Source organism: Macaca mulatta, chromosome 13 (genome assembly GCF_049350105.2).
Source record: "Macaca mulatta isolate MMU2019108-1 chromosome 13, T2T-MMU8v2.0, whole genome shotgun sequence".
NCBI lineage: Eukaryota > Metazoa > Chordata > Mammalia > Primates > Cercopithecidae > Macaca > Macaca mulatta.
The window spans coordinates 116048636-116065070 of NC_133418.1; the positions used below are offsets into that span (position 1 = coordinate 116048636).

Genomic DNA, 16435 nt, shown 5'->3' on the forward strand with positions numbered 1-16435 from the left:
TCCTCTTTGAAAAACTTTTCTTCCTTTGGCTTCCAGAATGCCACCCTGACTGGATTTCCTCCTCCTGTGCTGGTGGTGAGTCTTCATCTCCCTTTCCCATTTAGCATTGCAATGCTCTTGAGTGTGTTTCTTGGAGTTCTCCTTTTCTATCTAGACCTGCTACCTGGTGATCGCATTTACTCTGAAAGGCTTAAATGCCATCTATATGCCAGCGACTCTCAAATATGTATTTTCAGCCCTATAGCTCTTCAGTTGCTTGTTTGACATCTAATGGTGTCAACATATATCTGACACATAATGTGTCTACAATTGAACTTTTGATTCTCTGACTCAAACTTCATCCATGTCTTTCCTGTCTATTAATCCAACTCTTCCAGTTCCTTAAGTAAGAAAATCTTGATCTTCCTTTTGTATACCACCACCAATCTACTAGTATATTCTGTAGCACTGTCTTCAGTCTATTTCCAAAATATAAGCACTGTTCACCATTTCTAGCATACCACCCTCATCAGATACATTTTCGTATTCTACCTTTATTAATTATGGAAATAGTCTGACTGGTCTCTACTCCTGTCTTTTTCTCTCTACAGCCTATTCTCCATACGGCAGCCACAGTGATTCTTTTAAAATAGAAGCCAGTCATGTTATGTCTCTGCTCAGAACTCCGTAATGTGTCCTCATTTCACTGAAAATAAAAATCTAAGTCCTTATAGTTTCCTACAAAGCCCTTTATGATCTGCCTTTCTGCATCTCCTTCCCCCTTCTGACCTCATCTCCCACCATTCTCCTCCTCCATCCCTTACTGACTTCTTTGCTGTTGCTTGAAAATGTCAGACATGCTTCCATCAAAAGGCTCCTGCGATTGCTATTTCTTCTGCCTGTACAGATTGTTCTTTGGATATATGCATCATGGGGTTTCTCACTTCCTTTTAATCTTTGCTTAAATGTCAGCTTTTCGACAAGATCTTCCCTCACCATCTTGTATAAAATGACATCTTCTTCGGTATGCCTTGTGTTACCCTTCCCTGCTTTACTCAACATAAAAAAATCACCTCTAATTCACTACATCATTTACTTTTTTGTTTGTTTGTTTCTTTGGTTTTTGTCTGTCTCCTCTCAGTAGAATTTCAAATCCACCTGGCAAAGGTTTTCTATCTGTCTACTTTTCTTTCTTTTTTTTTTTTTTTTGAGACACAGTCTCGCCCTGTCGCCCAGACTGGAGTGCAGTGGCGTGATCTCAGCTCACTGCAACCTCCGCCTCCCAGGTTCAAGCGATTCTCCTGCGCCAGCCTCCCAAGTAGCTGGGATTACAGGCACGTGCCAGCACGCCTGTCTAATTTTTGTATTTTTAGTAGAGACAGGGTTTCTCCTTGTTGGTCAGGCTGGTCTCGAACTCCTGATCCGCCCACCTCGGCCTCCCAAAGTGCTGGGATTACAGGTGTGAGCCACTGCGCCCGGCCTTCTATCTATCTTTCTTATTTCTGTTTTCTCAGCACCCAGAACAATGTCTGGGATGCTGTTGTTGAATGACTAAGAGACCTGAATGAAGTGGGAACTGAGTTTTATATCTGTCTTGAGAAAAGCATCTTAACAAGAGGAAGAGCAAGTGTGGAGGCCCTGGGGTGGAAATCCAGGAACAGCTGGAGGCCAGTGTGGTTGCACTTTGGGGATCAAAAGAGAATGGTGGGAAGTGATGTCAAAGAACTAGCCACTGGCTGGTTGTGCTGGCTCACGCCTCTAATCCCAGCACTTTGGGAGGCTGAGGCAGGTGGATTACTTGAGGTCAGGAGTTCAAGACCAGCCTGGCCAACATGATGAAACCCCATCTCTACTAAAAATACAAAAATTAGCAGGTGTGGTGGTACACACCTGTAATCCCAGCTACTCAGGAGGCTGAGGAAGGAGAATTGCTTGAACCCAGGAGGCAGAGTTTGCAGTGAGCCGAGACTGTGCCACGGCACTCCAACCTGAGTGACAGAGTGAGACTCCATCTTAAAAAAAACAAAAAGACAAAAACAACTAGCCCCCCTGGGTAGTTCACTTTGAGCCTTACAGGCCCCAAATCCATAGAAAGGATTTTGGATTATATTTAGACATTTTCAGACACTCTAAAGAGGACCAAGTTAACATCATTTAATAGTTGATACTGAGATACACATTTTTAAAAATAATGATGTTTACACATTTCAGAATAGAAAGAAAATATCTTCCTAAAGCCACATTTCAAATGTAAGAATTTTTCTAATATTAGTCTTTGACTATACAGTAGACTTTCTAATTGTTAAATGAGAGATATTTGTCTTTTATGTCTCATCAAATGTAGCTCTGCCCATGAAAAATTTCTTTTTCTTTTTCTTTTTTTAAGACGGAGTCTCGCTCTGTCGCCCAGGCTGGAGTGCAGTGGCCGGATCTCGGCTCACTGCAAGCTCCGCCTCCCGGGTTCACACCATTCTCCTGCCTCAGCCTCCCAAGTAGCTGGGACTACAGGCGCCCACCACCTTGCCCGGCTAGTTTTTTGCGTTTTTTAGTAGAGACGGGGTTTCACTGTGTTAGCCAGGATGGTCTTGATCTCCTGACCTCGTGATCCGCCCGTCTCGGCCTCCCAAAGTGCTGGGATTACAGGCTTGAGCCACCGCGCCCGGCCGAAAAATTTCTAAGTAAAATTTTCGTTTTATAAAAGCCCCTAATGCCATTAGTTTCATTGCTTAAAAGTGCTGTGTTGAAAAATAATACACAGATTTAAATCTGTGTATTTTAATGAAATTTTGATTTCTTTTTTGGTGATGTTTTCCATTTCGTTGGGTAACATTAGTTGGAAGTGTGTAGGGAAATATATTTTATTGGAAAGGATAGAATTTGAAGGCAAAAGACTTGGGTTTGAGTCCTGGGCATGTTACTTAGCCTCTTGAATCCCCAATTCTCATGTATGCAAAAGTGTATGTTACCGGCTGAACACCATGCAAATAGTTGTTGCTATTAGGAAAGTCATGCAATAGAGAGATTAATACCAGGAAAGAATTCGAGGTTTTAGCAGATAAATATTGGTAAGTATTTAGTTGAGTGGTTTCCTAATTAAAAATTGTGCTTTATCAAATATACTTTATTTCAAACTTGTTTTGTTGGATTGTTTTGGAAGATAAGATTAAAAAATTATCTTAGACATATTCGTTGTTCAGAATTTTCTTTTGATATTGCTTTATTTTTTAGCTAATTATAGGCTAGATATATTCTTAGGATAGAATATTTAATTTTAGTCACTCATTCTAGGCTAGATAGATTCTTAGGATAGAATATTTATTTTTATTCACTCATACTTTTTTTTTTTTTTTTTTTGAGATAGTCTCGCTCTGTCCACCAGGCTGGAGTGTGGTGGTGTGATCTTGGCTCACTGTAACCTCCACCTCCCAGGTTCAAGTGATTCTTCTGCGTCAGCCTCTCGAGTAGCTGGGACTACAGCCACCTGCCACCATGCTTGGCTAATTTTTGTATTTTCAGTAGAGGCAAGATTTCACCATATTGGCCAGGCTGTTCTTGAACTCCTGACCTCAAATGATCCTCCCACCTCTGCCTCCGAAAGTGCTGGGATTATAGGTGTGAGCCTCCGCGCCTGGCCTATTCACTCATACTTTTAAAATAGTTTTCCAGTTCTCTCTGTCTACCAGTTCCTTCATGACTTTGCGTGCATGCGTGGTGCATTTGCTCTTCCTTTTGTCTGAATGTCCTCACTCTGCTTCCCTTCCCTGCCAGCCCGTGCCTTCCCACCAGACTAACTTAGGTTCATTCTTCATAGCTTAGTTCTAGTGGTTGGTTATATTCTTTTTTTTGTGTGTGTCTTTTTCTTTTTAGTGGTTATATTCTTAAGGAAACCTTCCCTTAACTGCCGCTTCTGGATTTGGTGCTCTTTTTCTCTTTTCACACAGCACTGTGTGTGTATCTCCAACATAGCCGTATCTCCATCAAATGCTCACATCTTACCTTCCAGGGAAAAGGAATCCAGCCATGAAAATATAAATTCTGTGTATGAGCAGATTTGCTGAGGGAGTGAGGGCCTGGTGATATAGGAAGAATTAGATTGGGGCTTATATAGCTATATATCTATATATCTGTATCTATCTATATATCTATATCTATATGTCTATTAGTAGTAGGAAAAGAAATAACTCATATTGGAACTAAAACAAGTAGGTATCTTAGTCTACATACAAACAAAATTGATAATGATGAAGTAAAATTGACGGTGTTTGAAAATTTAACAACAGTATCAGCAGCTCAGAATTCCTACCAAATCACGGTGAAACATGATGCAATGAAACAAGGCCTCTGTTCTGAAAGTTTGATTGCGACAGTCTACCTGTACAGATGCCTAGTGGTAGAACAGCGAATTAGAGTCCTCAGAAAATCCCAGCAATAGACAAGGTTGTTTTAAAATACATAAATAATAAATATTGGAAACATTACAACTCAGTCGGTAGGTTACTTACATAGATGACCCTTAGTATGTGAAAATGAAAGCGCATAGGATTGCCCATTCATCCGTAATACAACGAGAAAGGACTGGCATATTTGGATCTGTTTATAGTCCATCAGTAGGATCTCAGCAGATGGCACTTTAGAGGACTGGGGTCCATTGTGGGTAAATGGATGTTCTGCTCAATGATTGTGGGTGGTGGTGAACTGTGTAACACAATTCTGAAAGATGTTTGCTTGCATGTATGTGGTCGAAGAAGTATATCTCACCAGTGGCAAATCAAACAACCAAAAATTGCTTTAGAATTGAAATTGTGTTTAAGCCCTAAAAGCTTTACTTAGTGCAGCTCTTCTAAAATGAAGCCGTGGCAGTACTAGATTTGAATTTGTAGTATAAATTAAATGGTAAATTTTAGAAATTTAAAATATTTGAGAATATACTACCTGTTTTACTTAACATACTATTGCACATCTGTTAATTTTAAAATGTTTTTGTATTTTTTTAAAAGGGCGATTACTGAGAGCCAATCAGATTAGTTTCAACTGGGACAGGCTTGCTAGCTGGATCAACCTCACCGAGCAGTGGCCATACCGGACTTCATGGCTCATATTATATTTGGAAGAGACTGAAGGTATTCCAGATCAAATGACATTAAAAACCATCTACGAAAGGTACCTTTTTTTACCTCTTTATATTTTACTTTTAGATTGAGTCATATAAAGCAGACAATACAAAATAATATGTATAAAATATATACTTCTGGATTTAATCATTCTTATTAATTCCATTATAATTTTGGAGTTGTATTAGCACAGGCATATATCCCATCATGTAAAAATCTATGACTTTATTTGTACATGCTTTTCCTTTTTCAGATATATAAAGTTTATTTAAAAATTTTTTAAATTTTTTAGAACAGGATCTCTCTCTGTCACCCAGGTTGGAGCACAGTAGCATAATCATAGCTCACTGTAGCCTCAAACTCCTGGACTCAAGTCATCCTCCCATCTCAGCCTCCCAAGTAGCTGGGACTGTAGGTGTGCACCAAGATGCCTGGCTCTTTCTTTTTATTTTTTTCTTTTTATTTTTTTTGAGACGGAGTCTCGTTCTGTCGCCCAGGCTGGAGTGCAGTGGCTGCATCTCAGCTCACTGCAAGCTCCGCCTCCTGGGTTCACGCCATTCTCCTGCCTCAGCCTCCCGAGTAGCTGGGACTACAGGCGCCTGCCACCTCGCCCGGCTAGTTTTTTGTATTTTTTAGTAGAGACGGGGTTTCACTGTGGTAGCCAGGATGATCTCGATCTCCTGACCTCGTGATCCGCCTGTCTCGGCCTCCCAAAGTGCTGGGATTACAGGCTTGAGCCACCGCGCCTGGCCTTTCTTTTTATTTTTTGTAGAGGCAGGGACTTGCAGTGTTGCCCAGGCTGGTCTTAAACTCCTGGGCTCAAGCAGTTCTCCTGTCTTGGCCTCCCAAAGTGCTGGGATTACAGGCGTGAACCACTGTGCCCAGCCTTAGTGTATAGTTTATATATTAAAACTTCTGAGATTTCAGATAACTTTTATTTCCTTAGAGTATTGTCAGTATGTGGTTTTCTTATTTTTCTAGTTCCTATTTTTTATGTACACATTTAATGTTTTCTAAGTAAATAACTGGTTTTAGAATTATAGAGGTGGTTGTATTAGTCCACAGATTTGAGCTCTTCTGGGTTTTTCTGGTTAGTTTATGTGAAATTAGTTTAGTGGTTTAAACCTGTGCTGTATCAAGTAGGTGTTCCAGTAGATGCAGTGATAATAATTACCGTCTACCTATTGAGAAGTGGTACTGCATTGCATCTGGTCTTTGAGGTTTTACAAATCATCTTATTGTGAGATGCATGATTCGTTTTTCTCTTGGTTCTGTAGTACAATATTTTATTGTACATACAAGGTTTTATTTTGTGAATAAACGTTTGTATTATAATACAGGTGCTGTATAATTATGAATGCTTGCTAGTAACAGTAATTACTAAGCGGTTAAAACTTAACTTTTAAAAAGATTTAAGTGCTTCATAATAATTCATACCAATATAATTAGGTTTATTTTTTGCATGTTATATTGATACATAAAGCCCTATTTAATATAAACAGGTAATCCCTTGACACTCTCATCTGTCCTTGAGATTGTTGTTGTTATCATTTGTGTGAAATTAAAATATGTCATAAAAAAGAATAAGCCTTCGTTTAGGAACTGTGGACTGATGGCTTAAGAAACAGTAGTGGAAGGAATTTGCAGCTGCCTCAGATTCTTAGACCCTGTCTGAACTGGTATTGTTTAGGAGAAGTATATTACTCCAGGAATGTATTTCTAGATTTCAAGAAATTTGTAAACTTGGGCACAGGAGAACTAGTTGTCTCACATGGGTTCTGACTTAAGGAGGTTGGGTCACTTAGTGTTCCTGACCTCCTTCCTTCCCATCAGGTGCTCTGCTAGGTGCCTTATGTAGCTTTGGAAAGTGTGGAGGTGTTAGACGGGGATAGAATGAGGGATGTGAACTTTGCTTTGCCATTAAACCAACTCATTACTTTAAACTTCGGCATTTTGGCAGGCTTGTTACTGTGACTGGGCTGGATTTGGGGTGATTTTGAGATGCCGTTCTTCTCTTTTTGGTGAAATAAGTACATTTAAGTCTTAAATGCCTGCAACTACTTACAAAGAATATTTTGTAGCTAGTCTAAGGAAGAGAAAAAGTATAGTAAGCAGTCTTTGATAATTCGTAGGAATTGGCTTAAAATAATTACATATAATAAGGATTTGGAATGAAAAACTATAGGAAGACACTTTGATCAACATATTGAAAAGCCAGATATTAAAGTATGTGAGAATAATCTAGATGATTATGTTTCTAGTTAACTGTAGTTGAGTTCTTTGATGCTATTGCTTGTCATTTGAAAGAGAAAATTTTATTTACAGTCGACAAAAAGCAGCAGTATGTAATTGATATTCATTTATTGTATTAAATCTGATTTGGCAAAAACAATCAGAAAATAGTATTTTTAATGCTAGTAGTGAAATTTTTTTTTTAATCCATAAAAAGCCTCATTTATTTTTATAGCAATTTGATGACACATCTGCTGGCTTTATTCAGGTGAAAAAGAAAATGTTGGTTCTTGGTGTTTGGTGAAATTGCGTTGTTAAATTATTTTTTAAATTGTTCAACTTTTAACAAATGACATTTGATACTAACACTGGAAAGCAATTTCAGCGAATTAAATAGACCCCTCTGTAAACCACAGGAACATTAAGATGACACACTGTTCATTCAAGATGGTTTTAATTGGTACAATTATTGTAATTTTCTTGCAATTATGTGTTGAGCTGAAAGCTTTTGTCTGGATCATTTGAGAGTTTTTTTTTTTTTTTTTTTTTTTTAAACATACGTTTAGTAAGAAAGGGAGTAAAATAAAAACTAAAAATTTTCTGTCTAGTTTTTATTGCAGCATTTTAGGCAACCATTGAAAGATTTTAGTCTAAAACTTTATTTCTGGCATTTAAAGCAGAATGATAGTGGTTTTTAAAAAAATGAATTTAAGTAGTTTTCATGAAGATAGTGTTTTAAATTTCTGTTTTGACACTGCTCAGTCAATCTTTTACCCAGGATGATATGGTCAGAATAATTTTGCAATAAGGATAACAACATTCTTTATTTTGGTACTTTATTTTGATGTTTAAAGAACAGTTGAATAAGTTCTAAGGGTGCTTCAGAATGGTAGCCATTTTCCATTTCATTGAAATAGCAGTTTGCTGTACAGACACTATGGACATCTAATTTATGACTTTAATAGACCTATCTGTTATTTTTAAATTATTCAAGTAATGGTGTTTCTATACATTATTTAGGGCATTCTCATAATAAAATGTCATATTTTATAAGCCCTCCTGATACTCACCCAAAACTTTAATAAGCTTCATTTTATCACATCTAGTCATCTCATACCTCTTGTAGCTCTCACTAACCTGCTTGCTCTCTCCATCATTTTCCGGGTGATGATCAGCTCTCCTTCCCTCTCTTCCCCGCCATCATTTGGCCTGGATTATGCACAGGCTTGTTTGTTTTGCATGTGGACTTAAGTTATGAATGTGGATAGCATGAAAATTTAACATTAGTTAGTTTAGAGGAAGTTGTCGCTTCATCTCCTTTGTAGTACAAAGTCCATCCTTTGTACTGATAATTTTTCTGTTTAGTTTTTAAGATACTAGCAATATTTTTTCCAAAAACTTTTGGTGTTTTTTATATATAGCTTAAAATCTTAATGAAATTCTTTGTTTTTGATATATTACTTATCTGTAGGTATTGGTGTTGTCGTCATTCAAAATTTATTAAATTACTATCTTTTATATAATTATTGTTTCCATCTTTATTCTCAAAACACACTTGCTTTGACTGCAGAGGTTCAATATTTTATCCATCTCTTTATCTTTTTAAAGAGAAAGCCTGATCTAGTTATTTGCAAAATTACAAGATAATTCCCCATATAGGAGAGGAAACTTAAGCAGGTTTTTACTGAAATAAAGATTGTGTCATCTATAATAGAAATCATATTTTTTCTGGACAGAAATAAATGAGATTTGTATATTTGCCAAGTTCAGTGTGAAGAGTGAGCCTGCAGACCTTGTATAAAGATGCCCATAATCAGATGTAATGTTGACCATTCAGTGTGCATTTCTGGATTGGCATTATTTTTCTCCAAGTCTTTGTGAAAATTGGACAATTCAGATTTCTAAAGATAAAGATGAAGGGCATAATTTTTTAGCTTATTTTGACGTATCTGTAAATCATGCCTACTTTCATTGTTTGGAGAAAACAGTGAAATGCATTAAAGTAGACGTGTTTGGCTTTTTTTTAGTTTACCTATTTGTGTATTTTGCTACTTATTTATTTTGTTGTTGTTACTAGACTTCTAGCAACATCCAAAGATGTGAGAGAAATTAAGGGGAGAAAACTTAAAATTCATTCATTTATTCAGAAAACACTTCACTGGACACCTATTATGGACCAGGCACAGTTCTAAGAGCTTGGGTGTATCCATGAACAAAACCAGCAAAGATCCCTGCCCCGAGGAGCTTGCAGTCTGTCAGAGAGTGATGGGTAATAAACAACATATTTAATACATAATTAGCATGTTAAAAGGCAGCAAGTGTGGAGGAAAGGATAAAAGGTAGAAGAGAGTTAAGGAGATGAAGAGTAGTGCAGGTTCTGCATTAAGTAAGGGGATCAGGATTGTCCTCATGGAGAAGGGAAGAGTTGAGGAAGGGTTGAAGGAGGCAAGAGAGTTTTCCAGGCAGGTATCTGAGAAAGCATTTCCAGGCAGAGGGAACAGTTCCGGGCCAGAGAGCACCTGGAATCAGTGTTGAAGGAACAGCAACAAGGGAGCTGATGTGGTGAGATGGGGTGCAGTGAAGCGAGTGAGTAGGAGGTCAGGTCGGGTCACCAGTGGGGTTCATGGACCCCTTTTGGAGGACTGTGGTAAGGACTTTGGCTTTTACCCTGAGTAAGATGGGGATTCATTGCAGGGTCTTGAAAAATTTGTAGCCATTACCCTGATGCTTCAGGGCCTATTTGCTGTGTCAGTGCAGCTTGGCCTGAGCTAGGGAATCCTGTTGATTTTAAGGAGCTTATTTTGAGACTGTCACAGTGGGAGGGGAATAGGAATGAACCTGGGTAGAAAAATTAAGGTAAATGAAAAGTTCAGAAAGTAGTTGGCTATCCCACAGTAAAGATGAAATGATGAATAGAGTCAGGCATGGCGGAGTATGCCTGTAATCCCAGCTACTCGGGAGGCTGAGGTAGGAGGATCACTTGAGCCTGGGAGTTGGAGGCTGCAGCGTGCCATGACTGTGCCTATGAATAGCCACCACACTGCAGCCTGGGTGACATAGTGAAACCTTGTCTTTCAAAAATAATAAAAGATGGGTTATAGAAATAGCACATTGTGGCATTTTCTATGTGAGCTAGGAAGTAAATAGCCAAACCTGCAGTCCTGTTGCAGGGTTTTGAAAGAAAACTAGTTATTCTAAACGTCTGCAAGAATTTATAAGACTAATTTCCCTTTGTGTCTCCCCTGTCTCAATACTTTCTTGTTTCTTAGGATCGTTTTATTCTTTATTTTTTAGTGATGGATTTATAGCCAACTTTTTGTATCATTTAAAAAATTGCCTTCCTTCCGTTTTCTTGCCAGCTACATGGTCTGGCTCTCTGATATACAAACCTCGGGTTGAGAGTGAATGAAAGGTGATTTTTGTGGCATTGAAGACTGCTAGGTGTAGGAAAGATATCATGGGCAGGAGAGCAACTAATGAGTTGCTTTTAGAATAATACTGATTTTGACTTATAGATAGTATAAAGTGCAAATGATGGTCTGTGCATCTCAAATTGGGCTCTAAAGACCAAAAGACATAATTGGTCAAAATCTGTATGCAGGCACCAGGTTTCTGCTGGAGTTCCCAGTGTCCTCAGCCTGGTTCTGGCTCCTCCCTCTTACTGTTTACTTTCCATGTGCTTCTCTCTCTGGCCCCTCCCACCTCATTCTTCTGGTCTCATCTTAAATGTTACTACCTTAGGAAGCCTTTTGTTACCAAGCCCCCCCATCCTTTGAGGCTTTATTAGGTTAGTCCTTTATGTGCTAATATGTTCTTTAATAGCACTGGCCATAGTTACCTTCTTATAAGTATTTGCATTGCTATTTCTTTAATATTTGTCTCCTGAATGAATACACTTCATGAACTGTAACTTTCTTAAACATTGCTGATTTTTTTTGCTTCTAGACAAGTGATTGGTATTTAGACAGTAGTGGGTATTTCTGAAAGAATAAAGAAATCTGATGATAACTTTTGGATTGAGGAAGGCATGGACTGGGGAGGTAGTAGATGAAAAGCCTCACTTTATCTTGAAGAGAATACAAATACTTCATTCTTTAGGCTTAAATGTAGGCAAAATGTTTATTTTGTTATATACCAGTATGTCACTGGGCCGGACACATAGGAACGTCTCAGTACACATTGACTGAAGGATGACTGTATATTTCACCTAACACTTGGTGGTTTCTGCCTTATGTCAGGTGATGCTAAAATCACAGCAGTGTTTTTGAAGGCATTCCCTGTAACTCTGAGTTCAGCTGCGTTTCTAAGGTTTCTTACATTCATAATCCATTTTTGAATGCCATGGTCTGGTGGAGTTGTTTTGTGTTTTTTAAAATGTTTATTTCAATAGCTTTTGGAGTACAAGTGGTTTTTGTTGCATGGATGGATTATATAGTGGTGCATTCTGAGATTTTAGTGCACCCATTACCCAAGCAGTGTGGGTTGTACCTAGTGTGTAGTTTTTTGTCCCTAGCCTTCCTCCCATCCTGTCCCTTCTGAGTCTCTAACGTCTATTATTTTACTCTGTGTGCCTTTGCTTACTCATAACTTGGCTCCCGCTTATAAGTAAGAACATATGGTTGTTGGTTTTCCACTCTTGTGTTACTTCGCTTAGAATAATGGTCTCAAGCTTCATCGGAGTTGCTGCAGAATATGTTATTTTGTTCCTTTTAATGGCTGAATAGTATTCCTTCGTGTATATAAACCACATTTTCTTCATCCACTCCTTAGTCAGTGGGCATTTAGGTTGGTTCCACGTCTTTGCAATTGTGAATTGTGCTGCTATAAACATGTATGTGCAAGTGTCTTTTTCATATAATGACTTTTTTCCCTTTGGGTAGATAACCAGTAGTGGTCTTGCTGCATCAAATGGTGGATCTACATTTAGCTCTTTGAGGAATCTCCATACTGTTTTCCATAGAGATTGTACTAATTTACATTCTGGTGGAGTTGCTTTGGATTGGCTACTTCCAGACAGGTTCCTCTCACTTCAGATTCTTCTTACGGACTCAGTTTCTTCTTAGAGACTTGTCAGAATTGTTTTTAAAGGATGACTCTAGTTCTGTTGTGCTAAACATTTTAATTGTGTTCATTTATTAAACAAATATTTATAGAATTTATTATATGTGGGGCACAGTCTGATAGTAGTAGCTAATGTATTTTGTGAGCCCTCATTCTGTCCAATGCATTGGATTAAGCACTTTACCTAGATTAACACATTTAATGCAGGTTGCATATCCCTAGTCTGAAAATCTGAAATCTGAAATGCCCCCAAATCTGAAACTGAGTGCCGACGTGATGTTCAAAGGAAATGCTCACTGGAGCATTTGGCATTTGGGATTTTTGGATTAGGAACGTTCAGCTGGTACTGCCGACACTCCCACATCTGAAACACTTCTGGTCCCAAGCATTTCGGATAAGGAATTCTCAACCTGTACTTCTAACCCTAAGAGGCAGAGAGCAGGAGTTACCTGAGACCTCACAGCTGTAACTGTGCGCTTCCCCAAGTCTTTCTGGGGGCCAAGAGCCTGTCCTCTGTCGCTGCCAGCTGGGCAGTGGGTCTGAGATAGAGAAATATAGAACTAAGTATTTTAATTTCCAGATAGATTTTAACTTTTCATTGAAATATCTGTGAGTATTTAGAATAACGTATCAATGGGAACGTTATAGCAGGGAGAAATTTTTCTGCAGTGTTGAATTTATCTTTTCTATTAAAAAATGTGAACAACTTATCAACATATACAATCTCGGATAAAGGCTTTAATTAGTTCTAATTGTGTCTAGTAACCGTGCTAGGTTTTGGGTGGAAAGCTTTGAAAAATCACTTCTGATATTTAGCACTTAAACATCTGCTACATCTGTTTGTTTAAGCCTTTATACCATTTTTATGTCTACTATATGACTATAATTTTTTTAGGTAACTTTTTCAATAGGTTTTCTTTTTTTTTTTCCTTGAGATGGAGTCTCGCTCTGTTGCCCAGGCTGGAGTGCAGTGGCATGATCTCGGCTCACTGCAAGCTCCGCCTCCTGGGTTCATGCCATTCTCCTGCCTCAGCCTCCTGAGTAGCTGGGACTACAGGCATCTGCCACCACTCCTGGCTAATTTTTTTTGTATTTTTAGTAGAGACAGGGTTTCACCGTGTTAGCCAGGATGGTCTCAATCTTTTGACCCTCGTGATCTACCCGCCTCAGCCTCCCAAAGTGCTGGGATTACAGGCGTGAGCCACCGCGCCCGGCCAATAGGTTTTCTTTTACTTTTGATTTTGAATGTATTTTCTTAGCCTTTACTCTCATAATGCCATTTTTAGTGTTTAATGCAAATGTAGAATGAAGAAAAAGTGTTAAGTGTTCGAAAGTCATGTGTTTCTGACGTCATCATGAAAAACTCAGGTATATTAACCCAGATCTTCATTATCCAAAACCCTTATTATATAAGTTATCTTAAAATATTTAACATTGAAACAGTATAGAACCCAAGTTCTACATGTTTGGAATTGTTGGAAACTAACACCAAAGACAATTTCTTGAAATAGGTGTTTTAATATGTAAGAAATATATGTTTAATATGTAAAAAAAATTATTACTTTTGCAGGTTTACAGTTTATTTTATAATATAGTAAGAGCATTATGTATAGTTATATTTTTCAAACAAGTCTGATTATTAAAGAATTCAGTGAGGGATTGCATTGGGAGTTATACCTGATGTAAATGACGAGTTGATGGGTGCTGACGAGTTGATGGGTGCAGCACAGCAACATGGCACAAGTATACATATGTAACAAACCTACACGTTATGCACATGTACCCTAGAACTTAAAGTATAAAAAAAAAAAAAAAGATTGAATATGAAAGCCTTAAACCATCACATCAAGCCACAGATCAATCATAGCCACCACACAGAGAAAATTACCATTTGGCAACATCCATCATCTTTACAAGTACTACACACATCTGACTCCACCTGAGCCAGCATTGTTGCTGCTTGCTTCTATCTTCAGTGAGGCTGGAAGTCCACGAAAGGGTCTTATTCCCTTTACTGGGGGAGGAGAGGAGCACAGAAATGCTTTTCTGAGGGGTAACTGTCTTTCCAATCCTGGATTCTCTTGTCAGCTCCCTCCTCACCCCACATTTTATGAAATCAATAAAGAACTGAAGCTCTCCTTGGAAAAAAAAAAAAAAAAAGAATTCAGTTTACCAAAAAAATTACATATGCCTTGGCAGATCAAGTAGCCAACTTTTTCCAGAAGTTGATTTTTTCAGTAAAGGTTTGTGATTTCAGAATTTCAAATCAAAATATTTAAACACTTTTTAAAATATAAGAATAAACAAAAGTGATTTGTAACAAAAATGCTAGCTAATTCAAATGCTAAGATGATGTGGAGCTGCTGGTGTAAAACCATGCTGCAGAAGTGGCTCCTGTTAGCAATATTCAAAAAGTCCACAAGATGGGAGCATTTCACTACAAACATTATTAGCACATTCGGCCAAAAATAGGATGTAATACATTTTGCTTTCCCCTTCCGTAGAAAAACAAGTGAGAGTTTAATGAAAGATTGAATTTCCTTTTTCGTTGTTGTTTTAAAAAAAATGGCTTCAGGACATTTTTCAGCACTGAGAATCTCTATCATAGGCAAATGAATGGTTTTCTATTCATATAACATAGTTTTTAAGTGTTGTGCTACTTTTGTCTCCTCAAATTAGTTTCAATTAACTTTTGGGAAAATAGTGGCTATGAAAAAAGAGGAGCGTAAAGAAATTGATCTGCTTACAAATTTGCCTTTAGTTATAAAAATATTAAATCCTAAGCATTGTAGAACTTCAGTTCTATACTTTTTAAACATTAAATCTTTTAAGAGAACTTGTATAATAAAGATTTTGCCTTAATCTGAAACATATTCATAGATCTACTTTGAGTTCAGAGCCTCCTTTCTCTATGCCTGTTATTCAGTTTTATTACCCAACATTTGCGTTCTACATATGATTAATGTAATACACTTAGATTTCTTAAAGGCGACAATTGCATAGACAATTCATCCCTTGGTAGCAATTTATGATATTACTAGTGGTGCCTAAAACAGCTATGAAAATTTGATCTCATGTACTTTTGTCGGAACATTTTAAAATATCAAGTATAAACTCTTGATGCCAAAAAACAGGCTTTGCTTTTTAATGATAGACACTATTTTCACGTGGAGTCAGTTATGAATTATTTTGCCTCTCTTATCACTTTACTAAAGTCTTCTCTCATTACCCAAGGTGACAGTATTGCTTTGTCACCTGAATTACTAATATCTGATTACTTGCGTGGTCGTAACTGGGTAGATACCACGCAGTAATACACTGGTTTTTAGACTTTTACCCCAGTGGAAGCCCTTTTCCAAATCTTATGCAGAAGTCCAATAAATAAAGCAGAATTAACATAAGTTTATTGATTCAAATTATAACATTTCCTAATAAATTCAGTTCATGAGAAAAATGAGCTATTCTGAAGAATATTAAAATTGGAGAATTGTGGATGACTCTTACAATCCTAAATTGGTTTAAACATCTATTTGTTTCTGTAATTAGTTTTGGGACTGTAACAGTAAGAAAATCCTAAATCATGAGAAGATACAAATGTTACCAGTGTTTAAACATTCTTTGCAATGACAGGATGTTTTCATTTAATCTGATCTAGAAACTTGAACGATTAATTGGGAATATTGTTTTATAGGTGAATCACCAATAGTATCTTGGAGTTGTTCACATTTCTTATAATTATTTGAGGTGCTATCTGCTTCTCTGACTCGGTGAAAGTCATGTCATGCAATTTTTTAATGATTTTTACAGCCTTTGCTCAGGCTTCTAGTCTGTAGTGTAGTGAATGGTTTGCATAATTTTGTAAACAAAAAAGTGCTGATCCGGATTCGGAAAAAATGATGAAGGAAATTAAATATGTCCATAAAGATGGAGGAGAAGCTTTATTTCCAAGTCTGCAAAAAACTGAAACTAAAAGAAAAATCCAGAATGACTTATCAGCACAGCTTATATGTTGATCTTCTTCAATGTGTTAAAATGTAATATGTAACAGCATT

At 37.5% G+C, this 16435-nt stretch overlaps 1 protein-coding gene across 12 annotated transcripts in view; it reads left to right on the forward strand.

The window, feature by feature from the left end:
• Positions 1-16435, forward strand: part of KIDINS220 (kinase D interacting substrate 220) — a 110406-nt gene that overhangs the window by 62815 nt on the left and 31156 nt on the right. For all 12 annotated transcript variants that reach the window (XM_077960176.1, XM_077960182.1, XM_077960179.1 and 9 more), the window contains one exon: positions 4977-5139. In XM_077960176.1, the coding sequence (XP_077816302.1) occupies positions 4977-5139 (163 nt within the window). The remainder of the gene's footprint in view (positions 1-4976; positions 5140-16435) is intronic.